Source organism: Hydractinia symbiolongicarpus, chromosome 7, assembly GCF_029227915.1.
Source record: "Hydractinia symbiolongicarpus strain clone_291-10 chromosome 7, HSymV2.1, whole genome shotgun sequence".
Taxonomy (NCBI): Eukaryota; Metazoa; Cnidaria; class Hydrozoa; order Anthoathecata; family Hydractiniidae; genus Hydractinia; species Hydractinia symbiolongicarpus.
The window spans coordinates 12,720,727-12,744,072 of NC_079881.1; the positions used below are offsets into that span (position 1 = coordinate 12,720,727).

At 31.4% G+C, this 23,346-nt stretch overlaps 2 protein-coding genes across 7 annotated transcripts in view; both read right to left on the minus strand.

The window, feature by feature from the left end:
* The window catches only part of LOC130648373 (uncharacterized), a 33,376-nt gene extending 14,823 nt beyond the window's left edge, over positions 1 to 18,553 (minus strand). Inside the window, exons 1-15 of one of the 5 annotated variants that reach the window (XM_057454410.1) lie at positions 18,423 to 18,553; positions 17,607 to 17,849; positions 16,997 to 17,160; positions 16,682 to 16,852; positions 16,475 to 16,560; positions 15,857 to 16,082; positions 15,546 to 15,674; positions 7,401 to 7,525; positions 6,515 to 6,641; positions 6,202 to 6,336; positions 5,858 to 5,995; positions 4,181 to 4,285; positions 3,932 to 4,017; positions 480 to 525; positions 318 to 404 (exon numbers count right to left, since the gene is read on the minus strand). In XM_057454410.1, the coding sequence (XP_057310393.1) occupies positions 318 to 404; positions 480 to 525; positions 3,932 to 4,017; positions 4,181 to 4,285; positions 5,858 to 5,995; positions 6,202 to 6,336; positions 6,515 to 6,641; positions 7,401 to 7,525; positions 15,546 to 15,674; positions 15,857 to 16,082; positions 16,475 to 16,560; positions 16,682 to 16,852; positions 16,997 to 17,160; positions 17,607 to 17,835 (1,854 nt within the window). In that variant the 5' untranslated portion in view covers positions 17,836 to 17,849; positions 18,423 to 18,553. Of the gene's footprint in view, positions 1 to 317; positions 405 to 479; positions 526 to 3,931; positions 4,018 to 4,180; positions 4,286 to 5,857; positions 5,996 to 6,201; positions 6,337 to 6,514; positions 6,642 to 7,400; positions 7,526 to 15,545; positions 15,675 to 15,856; positions 16,083 to 16,474; positions 16,561 to 16,681; positions 16,853 to 16,996; positions 17,161 to 17,606; positions 17,850 to 18,012; positions 18,341 to 18,422 lie in introns of those variants that run through there. The other 4 variants (XM_057454409.1, XM_057454412.1, XM_057454411.1 and 1 more) reach the window with 4 other exon arrangements.
* LOC130648376 (TBC1 domain family member 16-like) overlaps positions 18,511 to 23,346 on the minus strand; it is a 41,563-nt gene continuing 36,727 nt past the window's right edge. Inside the window, exons 6-7 of one of the 2 annotated variants that reach the window (XM_057454417.1) lie at positions 22,586 to 22,868; positions 18,511 to 20,497 (exon numbers count right to left, since the gene is read on the minus strand). In XM_057454417.1, coding sequence (XP_057310400.1) covers positions 20,478 to 20,497; positions 22,586 to 22,868 — 303 coding nt within the window. In that variant the 3' untranslated portion in view covers positions 18,511 to 20,477. Of the gene's footprint in view, positions 20,498 to 20,518; positions 21,294 to 22,585; positions 22,869 to 23,346 lie in introns of those variants that run through there. The other variant, XM_057454416.1, reaches the window with a different exon arrangement.

The following is a 23,346-nucleotide window of genomic DNA, read 5'->3' on the forward strand; positions in this document are numbered from 1 at the left end:
TAACATCACTCCGTAATTCATCGCCATCATCTGCATCGTCTTTGTCGCTGTTGTCATGTCTCTTGTCGATATTGTTTATCTTATCCATCTGTTTTTTAATATCAGTCAGTAAAGCATCTTTTTTGTTCTGTTGAGAAGTTAATAAATAAAAATTAATTAGTAGTGAACATTAACAATGTTAGCAATAATAACAAAAAAAGACAAATAACAAAAAGGAAAACAAAAGCCAAAATAATTTAACTGAAAAGAGTTAATGTCGCTGTCTGTAAACAATACATAAAAGAATCTTTCTTAAAATACGTCCTTCTTTTACAAACCTTGTTATGTTCATCATCAACTTTTGCTGATAAAACTTTTTGCAAGATGGCCATTTTTTCGGCAATCTTATAAAGTTGATCTTCAACCTAAAAAGTAGCCAAAATTGGACATGCAGAAGGAAGAAAGACAAAAAAAGGAAGAACACTAAGTACTGAATTCACCTCTTTCAGCTTCTTTTTATTTTGTGATGTTATTTTTTCTGATGATCTATATTAAAAATATGAATAAATGTAGCTAGAAGAAAAATGATTATTTATCTTTATGCAGTAATGAATGTGCCATGACAATGTATATTTTTCAAAATCATTAACAAAGAACTAGACGGGTGACCAGATGGGTGACCCGTCATTGAACGTCACGTTGAGAGCTTAAGTGCATGTAAACCGTGTCACAAACTGAAAACTGTGTAATAAATGCTGGACCGTCCCCATTTATTGCAAATATACTATTTCGCATTTAAATGAAGGGTCGCGGCCAGTTTTACTTATCAAAACTTAGTTTATGATGAATACAGTGAATACATAAACATCTTTCCTGGTAGTTTGCTATGGCTGGTGAGCTGCAAACAGAAATCTGTCATTTTGGTCTAGTTATAAAAATAACCCAGGAAAGGGTAGCTTACTAGCCTGACAAAAAATCATATTGGTAAACATTAATTTGGTAGGATAAAAACCATGGTGGCTAGGCTACCTAGTGGGTAGGGCAAAATCTTAAATTCAGTTTGCTGAAGATTTATACTGTCCAAAAAAAACTAACTTCGAAGTTTAGAATAAATACAACTGAATTTTTTTTAATATAGTTTAGAAAAGCGAAAAATGGAGCACATAGGTAAAGAATCCAGCATGACAGCCAATTCAGCTCAACTTGCAAAATAGTTTCGATGTTGCTATTGTTCAAAACCACCTTGATCCTTGGGTTACAACAACGATGCCTGAGATGGCTCAGACCCGCTGATTAAATATAACATACTAGCCGAGACCCGGCGTTCATTCCTTTCCACTATTTTGGTTTGTTATTCCCTTTTATATAAAATAATTTCTTTCAAAAATAGGTCAAGCAGTTAACACATATACAAAGGACGATAAAAAATTCTGTTTTTAAAGCCGTAGTGGTGATATCGTCATCATTGTGTCCTGGACCCATTTTGTGAATATAAAATAACTGAGTAGAAAGAGGGTTATTGACTTGCTTTTAGAGATGCTTTTAGACCAATGCAATGAAAATAGCATAAAAAACAGCTTGGTATTAGCTTTACTACTATTTACTCGTACTACCCATAATTGGCAAGTTTTGTCAGATTACAATACACCAAAAGTCAGCCTGGACACATTTAGCATTTCTTAGAGATTTATACCTTATTCCATGAAATTAACGCGATTTTTCATAATTCGCGTTAATTTAATGACCGTCAATTAAATGCTGTATTAATTTAAAGACTGTAAATTTCATGACTCGTTAATTAAAATACTGTTAATTTGGTGACTTTGTTATAATATATAAAAGCACAAAAACAAAAAAATACATTTTTTTTTACAAATTTATTACTATTTCCTCCTCATCAGACGATAGCTCAACGGTGTTTTTTTAGCGATCTGTTTTAAAATAGCTTTTGTATCATCTTTAAACTCTGATCCAAGTGAAAAATTATCTAAAAATTTTTACATTGTCTTTCCAAATAACAAAAACATTTATTTAGATTTTCAAACTGCCTTGTAATAGAGGAGACCGCATCAACACCGTGGATTCGACTGTTGCTGTAATTTTTGATTCGTGGGATATTGCATATTCTCAAATTCGCGTTAATTAAATGCATTTTTGAAATGAACCTTTCTCACCCGCGTTAATTAAATGCTTTTTACAAAATAATTTTATTGAACCACGTTAATTTCATGGCCGTTAATTTGATTCCCGTTAATTTCTCGACTCGTTAATTTCATGGAATAAGGTACGTGGCTAAAAACGTTATGAAATATTCCTATAAAATGTAGAAACATATAGAAAACAAATATCTCACAAATACCAAGCATGTAGAACATAAGGTCAAAAAGGACCTTTAAAATGTATATTGTTAAACAGACTTCTCAGATAGAAGAGACAATATATCCAATATACAATTCCGTGCTTTTAATTTTGTTATGTTGAGAAGCTACTTTTGGTTGCTTGGTATGACCCTTGGTAGCAATAATAAAAAAGCACGAAATCGCATATTAGATATAGCCCTACGTTTCTAGGGTTTTCAAAAAGCTGAACAGGGGTTATTACTGCGATTATAGGTGTAATTATAATGGCGTTTTCCATTACAAACCCCCTGGTTTTATAATTAAAGTATAATATAGATTATTCGGTGGCCCGTGGATAAATCCACGGGTTCGCCCGTCCTTTATATACCACATTTTGTGTGTCTCGCTACTCGAGGTACAATTTTGCGCAGATACAGGCAGAATACGGCTATTATTAGAGATATCATAGCTTTTCGATTGGCTCATTCAATCACGTCGTAAATTTTCGCAACGTTTTCTTGTTCGCCACTTAGCACAAAGTATTAAAATTGCTTTGCAGTAGTCACACGTCCCTGGAAAAATTATTAAAGAACAGTATTAAAAGTACTTGTATAAAAACTACACGTTTTCCTTTTCGTTAGAATCTGGTTGATCAGAAAATGTAGGCTGACATTTAGGAAAAATTTATGAACATATTAAAACTTGTTCACACTTGGCGATAAGTAGCGATATCTAACGATAGCATGTGGTTTTTCATTAGTGTGAACTAAAAACTGTCACTTAATTTCGGTCATTTGGAGCGAAAGCTAGTGCCAACTGATGTTCTGATGATCTCCTGTTGCTAGAAATCTGAATGTAACCAATGTTCTAGTGTCTTCATTGTATATTTTGTCACCGTCTTTGCCTTGAATGCATCATATTAAAAGTAAAATTAATTGAAATATGAATGTTTTCATCGCTGGATATCGTTTTATACTTATGTGAGTTGTCACTAGATATCGCTAGTTATCGTCAAGTGTGAACTACGCTTACTGACATTCTGAATTTAAAGTTTTCTCGTAACAATAACAAGAATTGACGCCTTTCAGAATAGCTTTAAATAGCTTATTAAAAGCTAAATTTTACGTTTCCTTACGCTTTTAAAGATATAAGAATGTTTTTATCCTAGCCAATAATTGGAGTTGTGCCGTCTAGCTGTTAACTACTTCTGACTAAAAAGTGAAAGTAGTCAAATACACGTGGCTGCAACAAAACCTCTCTAATGTTAAATGCAATTAAATAGCTACACTTATTACTGCAATATAAACTTTAGCAAAACTCTACAGTTTATTGAAGAGAAAACATTGATTAACCTTTGATATTTACTTTTTTACCGTACAATTACTTTTTTAATGTCAGGCTTTACGATGTCTTTTTATTTAAACTGACAATGAAATTTGTAAATTTCACGAAAACTTTTTCAGTAAAATAAAACTGCTGAGCGATTCTTTTAGCTGATAGGCTGTGTCCCGTGTGTTTATTTAAACCTACATGTAACATGATGTGCTGGTGATTGTGGCTTCACATTATGGCCTCTGATTATTACTAAAAGCTTACTTAAAACTAACACTTACATTAAACTGTTGTTTTTATCTTGCACTTTTTTAAACTCTTCAAAATCATCAGTCAGGTAATTCAACTTTTTCTCTAATAATCGTATCTGTAAAGTAAAAAGTAAAGTAAGGAGGAAATATACATCTATGTTAGTGAAAAAATATCAACAAAAATATCATTTAATTTTCCGATTAAAATGAAACGATTGGGTGTGCTTGAAATACGTTTATAAACCATTTATACGGTGTATATGATGTACAAGTGTATACCTGCGAAGGTACGATGTCTTGTTGTTTCACCACACTCTCTGTATACGTTTTTAGTTCTTTTAATGCCGTGGATGGGCGTTTTTGTTTTTCACGATCTAGCTCAAGCTATAAAGGAGTGTATGTGTATACGTTACGGCTTGCAGGAAAGAAAAACGTACAAACACTTTTTTCCTGCATACTGTATATGTATACAGTATGCAGGAATCAGAGTGAGGGGTGCACGACCGAGTCTTTTTTCAAAAAATTGATCAAGTTCTGATGCGGACTTTTTCTGTGGGAATCTGGCTCTAAGGAGGTGTTCATATAAGCTGGTGAAATCAGTCCAGTTGTGATCCCAGCTGTTTTAACAAATTCTCATAAAAATCATCTGTCATATTGAAAACGAGCCAGCCTTAGATCTGGCTTTTTTTCAACCCGGTCTGAGAAGGCGGACTGAATTTGTATAAAATGTATTAACAATTTTTCAGCCCTTCAATGTGACAGCCTGCTTATCTAGGCTGGCAAACAGAGTCAGCCCGAGTATATAAACACCCCCTTGCACATCTCTGTCAAGTAAATTTTTTATGGAAAATGTACTAAATATATGTTGGTAAACATTACATGTAAAATTTTAGAAAAAAGTGCTTAAAACTGGGATATTAGGCTGTTTCTTTAAGCTAGAATATACCCTGGCCAAGGCCGGAAAATGTGTAAAAGAATAATGTTTATTTTAACCAAAAGAACAAAGTTCTGACACCAGTAAGTTGTTTTGAAACGAGATATACAAACTTTTTCTTTTTTTTACGTGTAGAGCAAGTTCAGTTTTAATAACATAATTATATATCACGACGGTATAACAAATTCTGTTTATTTACTTACAACTTTTAGCAAAGGTATTTAGTAAACTTTATAAAATTGTTTGTGTTGAAAGCTCATAGTGAGCATCAAACTCGCACACCGAAAAAAGTAGAAACTTTTTCTACTTTAGGGCGAAGCGATTTTTTTTCGAAGCAAAATCAAAACAAATATAACTTCAAAAATTAACCAACCAGAGAATACTGTTATTTTTTACTCAAAACCAATTATAATTGCAGATCTTAATTTGCGAATAACTTATTCACAAAACCTCCAAGAACCTGCCAGAACCTCGCGGTTTGTTTTTATAGAATCAAGAGTTGTTTCTCCTTGTGTTTTTCTTTCCTCCAAGGTTACGGGGATTATAATAAATTCGATTTCTAAATGCTACTAGAATACAATAAGGCAATTTTTAACTTTGGAAATCACCACAGCAACTCTACACTCCCAAACAAACAAATCTCAAATATAGAAAATTGCACTGTTAATTTTTAAATCAATCGATTAAGTTACAGACAAAAGGGATACCAACCACTGAAAATTCTCGTGGTTTATCCCTCAACATTGTTAGTTTGATAGATGTGTAGTTTGACAGATGTACATTGTGCATTTAAAGAAGGTAGGAGCACATACGTTATATTTAAATACATGTCTCATTAGAACAATTCTAAGGAAGCATATGGTAAAATTAATTAATTTGCTATGATGTTAAGTTTAGTTTTTTAAAAAATTATGTAATAATTTTTATTCTGCTAAACAGACGTAGCAGACAATTTGGTTACGGACCTAAGTATTACCCTGTTGGGTCAGTTTATAAATTTAACATTTAATATGTTATTCTACCTCTTTTTTAAGAGACTCGTCTACATGTTTAATAAGTTTTGAGTTAGCATCGATTGCATTATGCATATCACCTTGAGCTAGTATATTCTCCATTTCCATTTGTTTTATTCGCTCACTGTTTAACTCAATTCTCTCATCCTGAATTTAAACAAAAAAAAATGTATTTAGATCAAAGAAACATTTGTCTATTGCTATCGGTATGAAGTTTATTAATTTTGCAAAATTTACTATTATATTAACTATGTATATGGCCGTTTTGAAAAATATTTCTTATGCATACCAATGGAGTTTAAAAAATAAACAATATTTTTAAAATAAAGGCACAATTAGAATGTAATCACTACCTGTTTGGACATTTCATCTAAACCATCTTCAATTTCATCTATTTTACGTTCAACTTCGCAAAAACGTTTTTCTTCGAATGAACACTTGTTTTCTTTTAAAGCAGTATTTAGAAATCTTGTTAGTTCAACCTTGCTCTAGTATAAAAGAAATCACTGCGGATTAAAATGTTACTGAAAACTACCTCTATTTTAGTCTTGTGTAATTCTGAAACGAAGTCAAAATTTCTCCTTCAATACTGTACATAGCTAATTTTACGTAGCTAAGTTGTACAAAAGGTAGCAGGTAAACAAATAATCCATGAAACAGACTTACAGATTCAATTTGATTATCTTGTTTGCGTTTACTCTCAGCAATTGCTTCTTGCAGCATGTTTATTTCATCTGAGTGATCCTTATGCAACTGGTTAAGTTGATGACTCAACTTTTCACCTTGTGATAACCTAAAATTGACCATATTCAGTCATAGTGCGTAGCAAAATACGAGTGTTTTATTTATTCAGCAAACATTCCGTTGCTTACAATTTCTTACTTGTGATGATTGGGTGAACAAAAAATATTGAAAATAAAATGTAAGGTAGCTTTTTAATTTACGCAGATGTGATCACAAAGAGGCAGATAATCAAGGCGCAATATATATTTGTGGCAAATAATCAAGGCACAAATATATTGGTGAAGAAAGAATGACATTTATGTTATCGTAACACACACTTAATATTCGTTTCAAGTGATTTGGCTACTCAGAGTAGGTCGCACGCCAATTATGCAAAAAACGAAAATATATGGCTCTTGTAATGTTTTTCTGCTTCGGTTATGAAACTTATTCGTAGTTTGGATACACATAAGAAAATAGTAAAATACAAAAGTTCAAATTTTCAAAGACATAATAGGTAGAAAGTTTTTCAAAACGTTATGCGTTGTTTTCAGTTTTTTGGACTTAACGTTTAATAGTGTTGCGTAAATTTTAGAAACAGTATGACTGTTAAAACTGTTAAGCTTTCTTCTTTTAAATATACTGGACTTAAATATAATACTCCAATAGCAGTGATTTTTGGCAGAAAAATATTCCTAGTTTTAAATAATGCTTATTTTTTTTTTTATTATTCTAATGAAAATATAAAATATAAGAAACGTGATCACGTCAACAAGTTTAAACATAACAAAAAATAGGCTAGGACATGGTGTCTGAATGATTTGCTCACCTGGATGAGATTTCTGCACGAACAACTTTTTCAATGTCTTTTTTGTTTTGTCCAATTTGCTTCTCGATAACTTTCAAAATCTTGTCCACTTGAACAGTAGAATTAAGTTCATTTTGTAAGCCGGTCTAAAACAGAGAAGCAATTATGTTGCTTTTTGTGTTTGATGTTGATGTGTGCAATAAATTTGAAAATACATTCGCCTTCATTGAAATTTATACCAAATTTATGAATTTTTACATTTTTTAAACATAATAGACAGGTGGGTTAAAACAGTTTGATATTATTATAAAACACGAAGTTATTGGTAACTTTTGATAGTGTTAGATAGGACTTAAATACGGCTAGCAGTGGAAAATGTAGTTTGTAAATATTTTTTTAATTCCAACAAGAAGAAAAGGTGAAAAAGATTGGGCTATTTTTCAGGTTGGTCAGTTAATTTTTATTCTATTTACCCTGACAAAGAATCAAAGTGATTGAACCCCTAGATATTGCCAGGTGTCTTAATACTCTCTAAATGTTGTTCAAAATAGTATAAACAAGAACATTGTACAAAAAAGACATCTTGTTACCAAAATTTTATTTGAATAAAAGATGGAAGGGTTCTATCAACTATCTACATAAAATAGGCTACTTCCGTTGGTAATGCGCAAAGTAGACATTTTCATTTAAAGTTCATTTGAAGCCGAAACAGCCATGTCTGGTTTGCCACGGTGACCCGTGATCAAAGTGACGCAAATGGATTTGCTAAAATAATTGTAATGTCTTGTTTTCGAACAAGGAAAGACAAACGTAACGGTCCCTTCGTCTTGAAAAAGAGCAAAATTATAAAAGCAAGAAAATTAAAAGTGGAGAAGTAAAGTGAAGAAGTTAAAAGATATATTTGAAAAAGAAAGAAAAGTCCTATAATTAAGGTTAGAAGTAGAAAAATGAAGTTAGAAGCTACAAGATATTCTGAGGTTTTGAAGTGGAAATTGGAGAGGGTTTAAAATGTGTTAGAAATTTCACAGGATTAGACGATTAGACGTTCACTTTTTGTCTTTTTACATTACCTTGATTTATAAAATAATTTAGATTCGTAATTGTCATAGTCATAACTATTTTCTTTTTATATGTGCTTTACTAGCTAACTGTATCCCTCAGGCAAAAAAAAATTAAACAAGATGCAGGCGCTGCATAAACTATCTCGCTATTAAAAATGCACAACTATATGAAACATCGACAATGCGACACAATTCTACAATTTCTGCTAACAAAAAATACAGCCTATCATTCCTGATTAAAAGTCGCGTGATTGAAACGTTATGGTCTTAAACGGCATTTAGGCGACAAAAAATTAAAATTTTGGGGTCACCATCATGTTCAGCATACTTTTATTGTTAACTGTGCCAAATTTTGTCGAAAACAAATACCAATTTTGTCCTGAAACGTCACTTAGATGACTTCAAGTACTTAGAGAGTTTAAGTACGAAGTTTAAATCTGTGACGTTGCAATTGATCACTTGGGACATAGTTACTTAGTTACACATTTTTTTTAATAAGCAACTCAGGTGCAAGGGCTCAGCCCTGAAAATTGCCAAAAAACTAAGTAACTGCTTAGCAACACCCAGCCCTGAACTTAATAGTAATTGTTCTTGTAAATTTCCCCAAAGTTGCTTGTTTCTTCTTTTTGCCAGAAGACATTATACGTGTGTTCCATAACTGTAATCAATAACTTTCTACTACTGTACTGATCATTAAGTTTTTAACACTATACTGATCACTTTTTTTTATCTATGGAATATACCCAAACAATGTGTTCCAGACGGCTAGTCAAAACAATAAAGAAAAAGAAGAACAAAAATATCTATAGAAAAAAAGAAATACAGTCGCCAGACAAAATAAGAACACAGACACATGCAACTTTTAAAATGAAAAAGGCCAGACAATTTATCAAAAATTCAGGGAGTGATACAGTGTTTGCGTGATCGCATGCTTCCTTTCTTTTTTCAGGTTTATTTTTCCTTAGCAACCTACTAAGCAACTTTAGCCCTGAATTTTTAAAATTCCATAGCAACCCCAGCCCTGAACCAAAAAGTGGGGTTGCTTATATAAAAAAAAATATGTAGTTAGTTACGACTTGGAATCCAAAACTATTCTCGCAGACGATATAGTAAAAGATCTGTCATTTAAGTTTTGACGCCCAATGACCCGTTGATGCGCTAATAATTTTTTTTCAACTTTTTTAGCTGTTACCTGCATAATGTCAAGCTTATAGCGCTAACCAATTTAATTTGTGGCGTATAGTCTATCTATAATGCCATTTAGGCAAACAAACAGTAAGAAAAAAACTTATTTAAATTTTAATGATATCAGCAAAAAAACATTATTTGTTGCCTGTATAGTATAGAACCTGAAATGCTAATCAAAATAATGTATAGGATCATGTGCTTTTAACAAACGGTGAAGGAGACCAAATTTTTTTACAGAAATTCCTTAATCCTTTGTCCCTTGTTGCTATTGTGTAAAGCTTGAAGTGCTGATTAAAAAAATGTATAGGATGATGTGCTTTTGACAACAGTTACAGAGGTACTCTGGTTTAAAGGTTTTTTGATGACTTCGTCGGGCTGTCCATTCCGAAACGCGGAGACTCAGGTTTAAAAAACTTACCCAATTTGGTGTCGGGTTGTCTCTGCGCGGTGAAAAATGAATGACGTCACCAGCTCGTTATTTCGCCTCAAGCAATGGTTTCATTAATTTAAATTAAGCTATTGACGTTAAATTAATGTTATTGACGTTGTTGCATAACTTCAGAAATGTTATGACATAAGATATAACATTTTCAGCTATATCTAATAAAACCTAAGATATCCACTTTGGCGGTCACAGACAAACACAACTTTTGTATTATTATATAGACATAGGCAGAGGAACAATGAAAAAGAATTTTGATGGCGTCAGCAATGGTTAAAAAAAACATATATATCATGTTGCCATGTGGTTTCAAATAACGGCTAAAAAGATATAAGGGTTTGAAAGACCCGCCAAAATCAAAAAAAATATTTTATACCCGTCAGTTAGATATATTGGGGTATAAATGATTTTTGATGACGTCATGAACTCGTCCATACTGAATCGGATTTAATTACCCATGTTTAGAAAACTTATCTAATTAGTCTTGGGTTGTAGCTAGTTACCCAAGCAGTAAAAAAAAACTGACGTCACTACCTCGTTTCCAAGTTATAAGTGCATTGTGATAAGTTGTTGACGCTAAATTAATGTTATTGACGTCGTGACGTTTAATTTGTCAATTAACATTTAAGATATGTATTTGTTGGTGAAATTAAAGGGAAATGAACATGTCCATCATGCCTGTCACAGACAGACGGAGGTAGCCTAATAATATAAGGCGATTTAACAACAAATATAGACTCACTGAATTTTTCACAGTAGTGAGAACATTTTTATGAACATAGAATATAATTTCTTTCACACTTCGTTTAAAATTCAATATGATAAAATGAAATGATTTTTGTAAAATTTTAACGTGTGTGTGTGTGTTAATTTTTATTGTTTTGTTTTTGACATTTCCTGTTAAACTTTTGTGAGCCTGTATGTAAAATACCTACTGTTTTTTTCAAAGGGTTGTTGACATTTTGGAGGGAACTTTACGTTGGATTTTGACATTTTGGGTTCAAACTTTGCAGGAGGGGTGGTATGGTTGTCCCTCTTTATTGTTCGTATTTCAAACTGCTCTTTTCAAAATTTTGTGTAAATTGTTGTGAAAATTAACCACATACTGAAAGAGCGAATACTTTTAGAATTAAGCCTTGTATAAGATGTGGCTTTTTATATTTTTTGTTTTTTGTTAGAATTTAACAATATTTTAATCTGAAGTGTTCAAAGAGAACAATTTTTAAGGACTAAATTCAAAATCAACAAAAATCAGTTCTTGTGACATGTTGCACATTTTTCTTTACCCACAGAATCTTACAACAATGTCAAAAACCAAAGTTTGGAACACATTAAATTTTAAAATTAAATTTATGGGAAGAAACGTTTGCGGTTGACAAAGTTCAATAGATTTTGCAGGAATTAATTTTTAGTTATGTTCAAATGACTAAACATTATGACAGATTTCAGCTTCTTTGATACTTATGTTCAACCTTGGTAAGGGAGGACCATATGCAAAGAAATAGTTTTTTAATTTTGCAATCTCGCATGTTTTTTAGAATTCTGTTTGCGAAATGATTTCTCTGAACGAAATAAAGATGTGTTGTGACTTTCAAGTTCTAAGAATAATCCTAATGAATTTCTTTATTATAAGGATTTCATAACAATTTTTGAGCGGTACTTTCGAGAAATGGCCTAAGGCTCTTAAAGGTATGGGGTCTAAAAATTTCACATGCTGGTGTCTAATATAAAAATATAAAAAGTCAGTATCATAGCCGTGCATCATATTCCTCACGCCAGAAATAGCTGTAAATCAATTTTCAAGTTTTGTGAAATGACCCCGTTAACATATTTAAAATATATTGTTGCAGCCCCTACATCTTGTTTTATTTTGTGTTGTTAACTATTGTAAGCTTTGGGTGTAAAGATAAAGAACCGATTTTTTGTTAAGCTGTGCTTACTTTTGCTTTTTCAACATTGCGAATAAAATATTAGGTAACGGATAGTGTTTATCATACCAAAATAATTGCATTTTTCACATTTTTATTTTTTGTTGTTAAGCAGTTGATTTTTACATTTTGTATAAACTTTTGTAGGAGAGGATGGCATGTCAAAGACCTAAATAATATAATATTGCTTTTTATTTACAGGTCGAGGCGGTGGGTTTTTCAATCTCTGGGTGATTTTTGTGGGAGCTAGCAGGATAAAATTTTTGTTATGACTCATTCTTTTTGTTGTGGTTTTGTTTACATTTTGTTTTTAACTAAATGCAATTTGACATTTTGTGTATGATTTTATGGGTATATAAAGGCTATGTGCAATTTTTTTGTTTGTTTAATTAGGAATAACTCCTTGCAAACCGTTCTTTTTTTTCATTTTAGATATTTTTTGCTAAAGCGCAATATGCAATATATTGAAAAAATGCAATGTGTAAATTTTTATTATATTTTGTGTTTCGTTTATCGTCGGGTCATTGCTGACTTTCGATTATTTTTCTGACTAAGTAGATTTTCTACGGGTATTATCGTCTAGTCTTGGAGTAACTGTGTAACAGGCAAAGTGGATGTCTTACATGTTAATTGACAAATTAAATATTAGACGTCAATAACTAATTTTAATTAAATGATTTCCTGGATATTGACGGGTCATTGCTGACTTCATCAAAATTCGAATAATAGATCTTTTTTATTGTTCTTTTGCCTAAGTGAATTTTTCAACGGGCTCACCGACTAAAATTATGTAAACTAAGTAAATACACTACCTTGTTGATCTTTGCAATACCAACCATTACTAATATTTTGGGCCCTCGGAATTATAAAGGCCAGCAAGATATGTCCTGTGAAAGTTGTAATAACACTAATAAGTGCTTGTATGAATAAAGGCAAACAAGGTATATGGGCGATTCTCAGTTTTTTTGTATTGTCGTGCAGGACGTACGCCAAACATGACTCAAATTTTATCAATTTTCTACTTTATCATTATTTCTGTGTCTAGTGTAACTTTTTTTTACAGGAGTATGACCATTTAGAATAACAACCAGCCTCATTTGTAGTAAATCTAAGCATGTTTTGCAATGTTAGTGACAATGGCATACCTCAAACATTTTCTACTGGAGGAGAAATACCTTAGGATATTTCGTGAAAAATTTTGCAGACCGATTTATATTGACTTGAAATTTTTATGTATATATGTGGTAGACTCATGTTAATTGGAACCCTCAAGGCGAATGGGAAAAATGCCTGACTTAAACACTTTAAAAACGTCTGACTTATTGATATTAAAAAATCTCATGTGTATTAATAAAATGTTGAATCTTTTTCTTCTTCAAAAAAGAAACAAAATACAGGTTAATACAGCCTCACATACACTGCACAAGTAACTAAAAATAACCAATAGCGTCACTTTACTGCTGGTTAAAAAATTAGAAATACATGCATTGACTCCAACTTAATTGACTCAAAAATAAAGAGCATAGCAGTGTTTGTTACGTCACTATAATTTTATCTATTTGATGACATTGGAGTTCATATTTCTAAAATAAAATATTCACATAGAGGATAAAAAGAAGCATGTTAAGTTTAGAAGCTTTCATACAGATTAAAAAATTGAAGAACAATTAAAAAACAAAAGTGTTTTCACGAGGATCAAATAAGGCTTTAACATAATAAACTTGTCTCTCTGAATAACACAATTTTGGTCTCATTTTCTTGGAGAATAGCTACATCATCAAAATCAGGACTTACTAGTTATATCAGTTTTGTTATAACAAATATCTGTTAATAAAAAACCTGCCATAGATGTATAAATAACAAAAAATTGAACCAATATTTTTAGTTACAGAATGATAAAGCACAGATATAAATGCAAAACGCGAATGGTGAAATGCAATAAAAAATTTAATTTATTAATAATGATGAGGTGACAGAACAACAAGCTGTAATGGTAATACTTGTCAATACAAAACAGTTGATGTTGCTATGTAGAGGTTGTACCCTCTGTAAATCCTGCATTTTATCTTTCTTGGTGCAAGAATTTCGAAAATGGGTAAAAAAGGAACACAATGATCATTTAGATTAACAAAAAACGGAAAAAAGTGAGAATCAACAGTACACATGACTGTAGTAATAACAATGCATCAAAGACGGGATGGTACAAAAGAAAGTGGGAATCAACAGTACACATGACTGTAGTAATAACAATACATCAAAGACGGGATGGTACAAAAAAAAGTGGGAATCAACAGTACACATGACTGTAGTAATAACAATGCATCAAAGACGGGATGGTACAAAAAAAAGTGGGAATCAACAGTACACATGACTGTAGTAATAACAATGCATCAAAGACGGGATGGTACAAAAAAGTGGGAATCAACAGTACACATGACTGTAGTAATAACAATGCATCAAAGACGGGATGGTACAAAAAAAGTGGGAATCAACAGTACACATGACTGTAGTAATAACAATGCATCAAAGACGAGATGGTACAAAAAAAAGTGGGAATCAACAGTACACATGACTGTAGGAATAACAATGCATCACAGACGGGATGGTACAAAAAAAGTGGGAATCAACAGTACACATGACTGTAGTAATAACAATGCATCAAAGACGGGATGGTACAAAAAAAAGTGGGAATCAACAGTAAAAAGTGGGAATCAACAGTAGACATGACTGTAGTAATAACAATGCATCACAGACGGGATGGTACAAAAAAAGTCGGAATCAACAGTACATATGACTGTAGTAATAACAATGCATCAAAGACGGGATGGTACAAAAAAAAGTGGGAATCAACAGTACACATGACTGTAGTAATAACAATGCATCACAGACGGGATGGTACAAAAAAAGTGGGAATCAACAGTACACATGACTGTAGTAACAACAATGCATCACAGACGGGATGGTACAAAAAAGTGGGAATCAACAGTACACATGACTATAGTAACAGTTTAGTTGTTTAGATTTGTTGACCTTGTTAAACAGTGCCATAACTTTTATGCTGTTTTTGTCTCACAGTGGTAGTAAAAAAGCGTAAACTGCATTCTAATTTAATAATTTTAATCAACAAGTTGTTTTAGAAGTTGAAAGTCATGTCCCTACCCTTCACGCTGGTCCTAATTCTTGGAGAAAATATTTAACTTAAAATGACGAAGAAAATTTTTTGTAAAATTTTTAACTAATTTCGAAGCATATTTTTTTCTGCTCCTTGGTGTAATCTCTGTTGCAAGGTTTCAAGCTTTACAACACATATAACTAATTCAAAAATTTTTTACCTACATGCCCTAAGTTTTTTTCACCCCACCTGATTATAATAATACTGGACATTCATTCTGAAGAAACTCCCAAGAAGATAAAATTGAATTTTTCTACAACATATTACTACTTTCTCAAATATCCGAAGAACTAATTCATGTAAACAACATAGAAAACATTGAAATAACTCCCATAATACATAAGTCATTTAATGCCTCACTGGGCAAAAATTTACCTCAAGTTTTTGCCGAAAATCATCAATCTCACTTTCTACAGCTTCTTTCATTGTTCGTATTTCATCTTCAGCTTCCTGTTCTATCTCTTTTATTCTTTGCATTGTATTTTTAGATTGAGAATTCAATTTCTAAGTAAAATATGGTTTAAAGAATCTTGAGAAACTTTCCAAGGTTATAAAAAAAATTAATCCGAGGATTGGGATGTCTAGATTATAGATTATGCTAAGGTAAGAGGGTTAATAAACAGTCAATTATGCTTTATGAGCATATTTGACAATGTATATGAAAAGTGGCTGACTTTACCACTTACCCTTTCCAGCTCCGCAACACGCCCTTGTATATCAGACCTCAACTTTCCATCTTTACCTGACACACTTCTATGAAATTCTTCAAAAATATCCTTAAATTTTTCTTGTAATCGTCGAATGTCAGCTTTTGCTAACGCTTCCTTTTCCCTAGATAATGTGCTCATGTTGTATAAATCTTCTTGACGTTGTTTATCATACTGGTGAACTTGCATTTTCAATGTCTCTATCCTATAATTAATGTACAAATGAAAACAGATAATGGAAATAATATAACCACATGTGACATGTGATAACCACATGTGACATGTGATAACCACGTGACATGCGATTTGGGGGACTGCTGTTTTTTGTAAATCCTTAGCTGTAACCTTACGCTGATAGAATTGTTTGATTATGCCTTTGTTATGAAATCATTGCATTTTTTTATGTTGTATTATTTAAGTGCTATATTGTAGTGTTAAAAAAAAGCAGCCAGCACCTTTTGTTGCTCAGTACTTTTCTTTTTCTTAATTTTGTACTTATTCAGTGCATAAGAAACAAATCATTTGATACTTTTTAGCATTGTGTGGATATGGTAAATCATATGGATTAATCAGTAGTGTATTTTAGTCCGAACTTACATTCCCTCCATTTGTGTTTGAAACATAATTTTTTGATGCTCCTGTGTCTCAACTTTTTCTCGAAGTTCATTAAAATTCATGTTAAACTAAAAATAGAAAGCATTTAAATAAAAATGGGAAACGAATATCAACAAAAAATGTTTAGCTCTGAATTTATTTCCCACAAAAAAATAGATGAAGAACTCCTTGGGAAAATGAATATATTACCATTTGTGATTTTTCTAAGTCCTTCTGATCTAAATGTGCTTTTAAATCTTGAAGACCATTGCTTAAAGAACCGCTCTGTCTTGCTACCTTTTCTTGAAGTTGTCGAACTTCTTGTGACAGTTGCACATTTTGTTTACGAGCAAGTTCTTTTTCTGTCTTCAATATGGAAACCTACGAAGAGATGAAATGGTAACAAAGAGATAGAAAAAAGTTTAAAACTTTTTTTCTAGCAATTGTTTACAAAGAACATATAATCAACAGCAAATGCATTGTTAAAAATGTAATATCACAGAACAAAAATAAATAAACACTAACATCTTCTTGGATTTTCTGTAACCGCAAGACCAATTGTGTTTCTCTGTTAACCATACCTTCTTGTTGAGTGGCAAGTTGTAACTCAACCTGCTTGGTTTGTGATAAAACTTGAGTCATAGATTTTTGCTCCATCTCCATTCTTTCTTCTGTTTTGGTAACACGACCTTTTAATAAAAACAAATCCTGCTACAAATTTTAAAATCTTTTCGAACAACAAAACCAACATCTTGCAGAAATAACAAAAAGCATATAGCTTTTATGATCTATTGCTGCAGACTTTTCATAAACAAGTAGTTCTATTAGTCTTTGCCAACTTTAAGAATAGTATTTATAAAGAAAAACATGCACCGAAAAACCATGGAATTTAACAATGGCATTTGACAATGTTGTGGTAATTTTTGTGGCGTGATTTCAAGATTATACAGCAAATATAACTAATTCCGTTTAAAGAGTAAGAAATTGTTAATCAAATTGTATTTCCTTGAAGTGACTGTCTTATTGTACAAATAATAAAAGGTGTTTAATTAAGCATAGATATAAGATATATAGATAGTTTCAATAACAGAATTAACAAGGAAAATGGCTAAATTAAAAGGAAATATATGCAAACCTAACAGCTGTCTATATAAATTCGCAGCATGTTGTACTTTCTCAGCAAGCATAATATTTTCTTGTCGAACAGCTTGCATTGTAGCATCGTTTTTTAGTACATCTCTACGTAAACTCCCTTGTGATGTGATAATGTCATCAATAGCAAATTTGGTGGGCACAAGTTGATTGGGTCTGTTGTTACGATTTGGATGTCCTTGACGTGATGATGGGGGACTAGGCGTTGCCATCCTTAAACGTATTTCTGTAAATGAAACATTATGATACTAAAATATTGCACATTTTATATAAGTAAGAAGCAAGTACATTTTATATAGATATATTTTATATACTTGCATGACCATACATGGGCATGCATAAACAGTGTAACATTTAAACACAAAGAAAAAGGTAGACAAAATACTTACAAAATTATTATTGCCAGACTAATATAAAACTTTATGAACACAATACGTTCTCTTATGATTATGTTTTGAAGTAATATTCACGTTGCCAGTGTGTAATAAACCAAAACAAAAGTGTTACTAGGATACATTCACCTCAGAGCAGGATGAATCACTATATTCATCTTAAAATCGGTTGAATATTCAGCAAACACATTAACCAGAAGCTAAAATTCCAATTTTCAGGTACAAATGGCCACTATTTGACTATTAGGGTGTATTTTGAAATCTCTGAAAACTTTTGGAATAATGTTTAAAAATTGAGTTTTTAAATATAAAACTTTTAACTCTCTTTTAACTCTCTAATTCATAATATATTGAATCAGGAAAAAAATATTCAAACTTTATACAATATTAATACAAAATAATGTTACCATGGTGATCTAATCAGTGTAGCAGAATGAATAATTAAAGAGATTTAACTAAATTGTAAATAATTAAAAGTAAAAAAAGAAACACAACTTATGTGAAATACAACTTAATGCACAACATAATGGAAAATGTACAGTTAAAACCATTTAAATAACAATTTAACTAACTATTTGGCTAACCATTTGCAACAAACAGCTGGCGAATCTACAGTCAAAAAAGACATTATAAATTTTTTTTCACTGTAGTTCTTAAAAACGTTTTAACAGAAAAACTTTTAAACAAATCTTTATATTATCATATTAGGCAGGGGAGGCTTTTCTTAGCCCTAAGGCGATCTAAAATGACGAAAAAACTTCTTACTTTAGTTTTCTTGGATAATATAGATATTATCATGTCATGAACAAGCGAGTTTATTCTAACCTATGTTTTAACAGCCACAGCTGTTATCGACAGGCAATAATTGATGACAGCTGTAGCTGTCGAGAAGTAGCCTAGAAATTTTTAATGCCTTTGTTCCTTAATTTTGTCCATGATTGTAGTTTACTTGTACCAGTCTCCTTCATACCAGGCAACTTCATTTTTTGTTAAATTATCTAAAGTTTCAAATTTGAAATCTTCTGTGTGTCCACAAGTTTGACATTTCTCTAGAGCATAGTTGAGGTAATGTTGGTTAAAAACTAGAAGTGAAAAACAAAACAATTGTCATATATTTTAAGCTGCCACTGCACCTATTAAACAGCTTAAAATCACTTGTGGTTAAATTAAATTTTTGTGAAAACACTAAAACATATCCAATTAAATGCCCCTTTTGCTTAATGTTTATACTTATTTATGCATTTGAATAAATGCTTGTAATATTGTAGAATATTATACTTTCCCATCTATTATAAATACATCAAATTTCTAGCAAAGAAAAAAATACTGACAGTTAATATTAGTAACTTTACAGTAGCTAGCTAACTGTTTTGTTGCCGTTTTAGATTTACGATAAAAGCCAAGACACAAAAACTCTCATTTCACGAACAAATTTATACATCATTACTTCCACTATACGCGTATCTCTCTAAATGTTACTTCTACTGAGTTCAAGTAAATATCCAGGAAAAATAATTTTATTAAAGTAAAATCAAAATTATATCAAATTTTAAGCTTTATAAGCAGCATTTGTAATAGCATTTGGACTTCAAAATATTCCATATGGAAAGTTTTTAGACTTTTAGAGAGTATTGATTTTCCTAAGCAAGGGTCACATTTTAAGTTCTGAAGGGAAGGCTTGACAAAAAAATAAAAAAATACACATACTTTCAGAATTTAGAAAAAATATTGTAAGATGTCACAAAATCAATGAACATAATATTGTTTATAAAAAATGACTTACAAAGTGTATTTGTACGTAAGAAAGTCCTGAAAAAGCTTTATATTTCAGAATCACTTAATATCAGGAAGAATAACAAATATCTTACATTTCTTTAATACAGTAGAAGTCAATCAATACATTTAATAATAACAGAAAATACAAAGGAGCACAAGGAGACTTTAATTCAGAACAGCAGGAGTTTACACATAAGAGTATATTTGACTGGAGAATTGAAATTTGCATCTGAACGTACAAATCTAAAATTTCCTGTTTAAAAATATGATAGGGGAATTTTTAGAAACAGTAATAGATATTTGCTTTTTTGAAAATATGTTGTAATGTATCAAGTTGTCAGATTCAATTTAACCAACTATGTTGTAACATTGCTGTCTTTGGATGCGACATGTTTGTTCTTTTCCATTAGAGGAACGCCAACTGACTGAATGTTTTTACCATTAATTTCTGAATCATTTGAACTCGTTGCATTTCCTCTTTTATGTTCTTCATGAAGTGGAAGTTTAGTTTAAGAAAATATTTTCAACTTTTCCTATAACTATTTAATTTTTCTGTGATAAAGTGCTAGTTTCTCCCATTTTTGCATTGAAACTTCGATATTGCTGTTGATGATAATTTATTCCGTTATTCACGATCCTCTAAATATTTTTTTTAATTGCTGATTAACAGTTTCACTTTCATCTCTTTATTCTTCCTCATCCGGAGCTAAAAAAAAATAATAACTTTCTTAAAATAAAATTTTGTAAGTGTTATTTTGAGGACTCCAAATTTTTGTGGGAATTAATTTTTTAATTATGCGAGACCTTTTATCGAAACACAAAAAAAGTCTGGCACAAATCTTGATGATATCATGCATCTAAAAAGTAAGGTTCCCAGGTGAAATTTTGCACTATAAACGCACAGGGGCTTAAGAGAAAAAAGTGCAAAGCTCCTTCTAAGACTTAAATTTATGGTGAAAGGTTATAATAAATAAGTCCATGGGATTTATTTTAACAATGAACAATGTATCTGGAAAAAACATTTTTTTTTAATTTAAATTAAACAACCTTTCCAACAAAAATTTTCAGCAATTTCTCAAAAAAAATTTCCACTAATTTACATATTATCATGACATAACAAAGTGGGTTCATTTTAGGTAATTTTTCAACAGCCACATCTGTTATAGTTGGACATAATTATAGGATTGCAAGTAATAAAAATTTATATAAATGTTATGACCACATTACCAACGGTTCATACCCACGCTCAAACGAGATCCAACAGAAACTATCAAGTGTGACAAGGAATATCTTGAGATATGTTTGAATAAAGGCAATTGCATCAAGACGGTTAAACACTCCACTGCCTTTATTCTATGGTCTTTCTTAAATACATAAACAGGGAATTTTTAAATTCCCAATCGCCTCTTTTACAAGATTCTTGTAATGTATTAAAATACTTAGCTTCTATTCTTAGCAATTACACAATTGTACCAATAAAGAACACATCAGCAGGAAATTACCTGTAAATAATGAACGACCTTAATGTAACCTGTAAATAATGAACGACCTGTCTTCTTAATAATTAAAATTGCACATTTGATGCATTACATGGACATATAAATAATTTATACCCAAATTCCACTCACATTTAATTACGAGAAGAATGGTGGCTTTTATCGTAGACACCCTATTGTCCTGCAACAGTGTCAACCTATGAGTATTAGTATATAACAAACCAACTCATACCGATCTATATCTCAACTGCACGTCTAATTATCAAATGTCCCACTCATTACTGTAAAAACAGTCTACTTAGTCAGTGGAGAAGTGACTGGGGGATAGTTATCACAAATAAACAACGCCCTACTTGCAAATAATTACTCATAACAACTCATAACAAACCACTAAGAATTCTCTACTTAAAATGCTTCCTATGTAAATAGATAACAAAACTACTTGTATAATGCTCTCTCTTCTCTAAAAAGACAACAAAATCAATAAAAAATGAGAGAAAAAAGAATTCTCTTTAATAGATGTTTGCCCCCATATCCCCTTTTGTCTCTATTTTTTCTGCCCCTCACCTTAGGTGCAGTCCTTTACATTATAAAAGCAAAAATATCCAATTTATTTCTTTGTAACAAAAACTAAATTAAACATGTGCCCTCCTATTGAACTCCTTTGTTTGCTGATTTTGTTACAAACTTTGGTTTAAAAAGAAAGCAAAATATGCTTTAAAATGAGTCATGGAGTCTTTGCAGAGAATATAAATATAATTCATTAGATTTATGGCAAGTAATCCCAAAAAACAATACCTCCACACCCGCTTTTTTTTAAAAATTCAGTAATAATGCAGGCAAGCTCTTTAATAATCACGGACACCTCAGACAGTGATTTTCTTTGCCTGAAGAAACACCTGGTTCTAACATCATCTTCTTAAATTATAAGACATGGGTGACCTGCAATGTAAATCTTTTTTTTCATTGCTTGCAGAAACATTGCATATTTTGAAACCATGTATTAAAAGTTGCTAAAATGCAAAATTTTGCCCACACGAAATAAAATCGCGAAAAAAAAAACACTTGCGAAAACTCATTTGTATTTCGAGTTTAAGCTTAAGAAGAAATAATCGAAGCGTTGTAATGTGGAGCGATAATGAGTGCATATATGCCAGCGACATGGCTTAGTGGATATTGTGAAGTTGGTAATTTAGTGTTATTGAATGTAACTATTGTATGAAATGGTATGTTAGGAGTGTTAGAAGTGAGGTTTCTAGGAATACATATAGTGGAAAACTAATGCTAAAATCACTTACACTGCTTTCTGTATCCAAAACAACACCTTTGATGGCTACTAGCACATTCTATTTCAGGAAAAATTCCACCATCCCATACTCCTTTATCTGAGAGTAACCCACGTAAAGTACAAGGTATTCTATTTAACTGTCGAAATTTATATAGCAGAGCTCTGGCTTCTTTTAAAACAGCAGAACCATCAAATTTCATTGCCATATCTGTAAAGTATTGAAGCATTTCGTCTGCACCCTGTTTTTTCTCTAAACATATGTTTCCATATAGGCTAACCAGAGCAACACAAATCTAAATGCAATTAAGATTATAATACAAATAAAATTATAATACTTAAACTTTTTAAGCACATTTATTATAGTGTACAATACTTTAAAATCTAGCTACAATCCCGTTATTAAAATAAATCCTTAATTTCAAGAATCGTTTCCACACGCAATCATTTACAGCCTGTTCATACTAGAACCACACACTTTGAACTTTTCCAAGTTCACTTGTCAATATTCACAAATGGAATTAGGTCTTAGTAAAATTTAAAATCTAACCGGTTCTACAGTACAGTCTAAATGTAAGCTCCAAAGTACGAGCATTATAACACTTTTTCATGGATATATTATTTTTTTATCGTAATTACTTAATAATCTTTAGGAGAGCTATGTTGTGAGTGATATAACAAAAGTCTTATGATAAAACCATACAGTAATTATTTTCTCATAACTGCAAGTTTCATTGTTAAACTTGTTGAAAATAAAATCTCCCTCACTGCAAA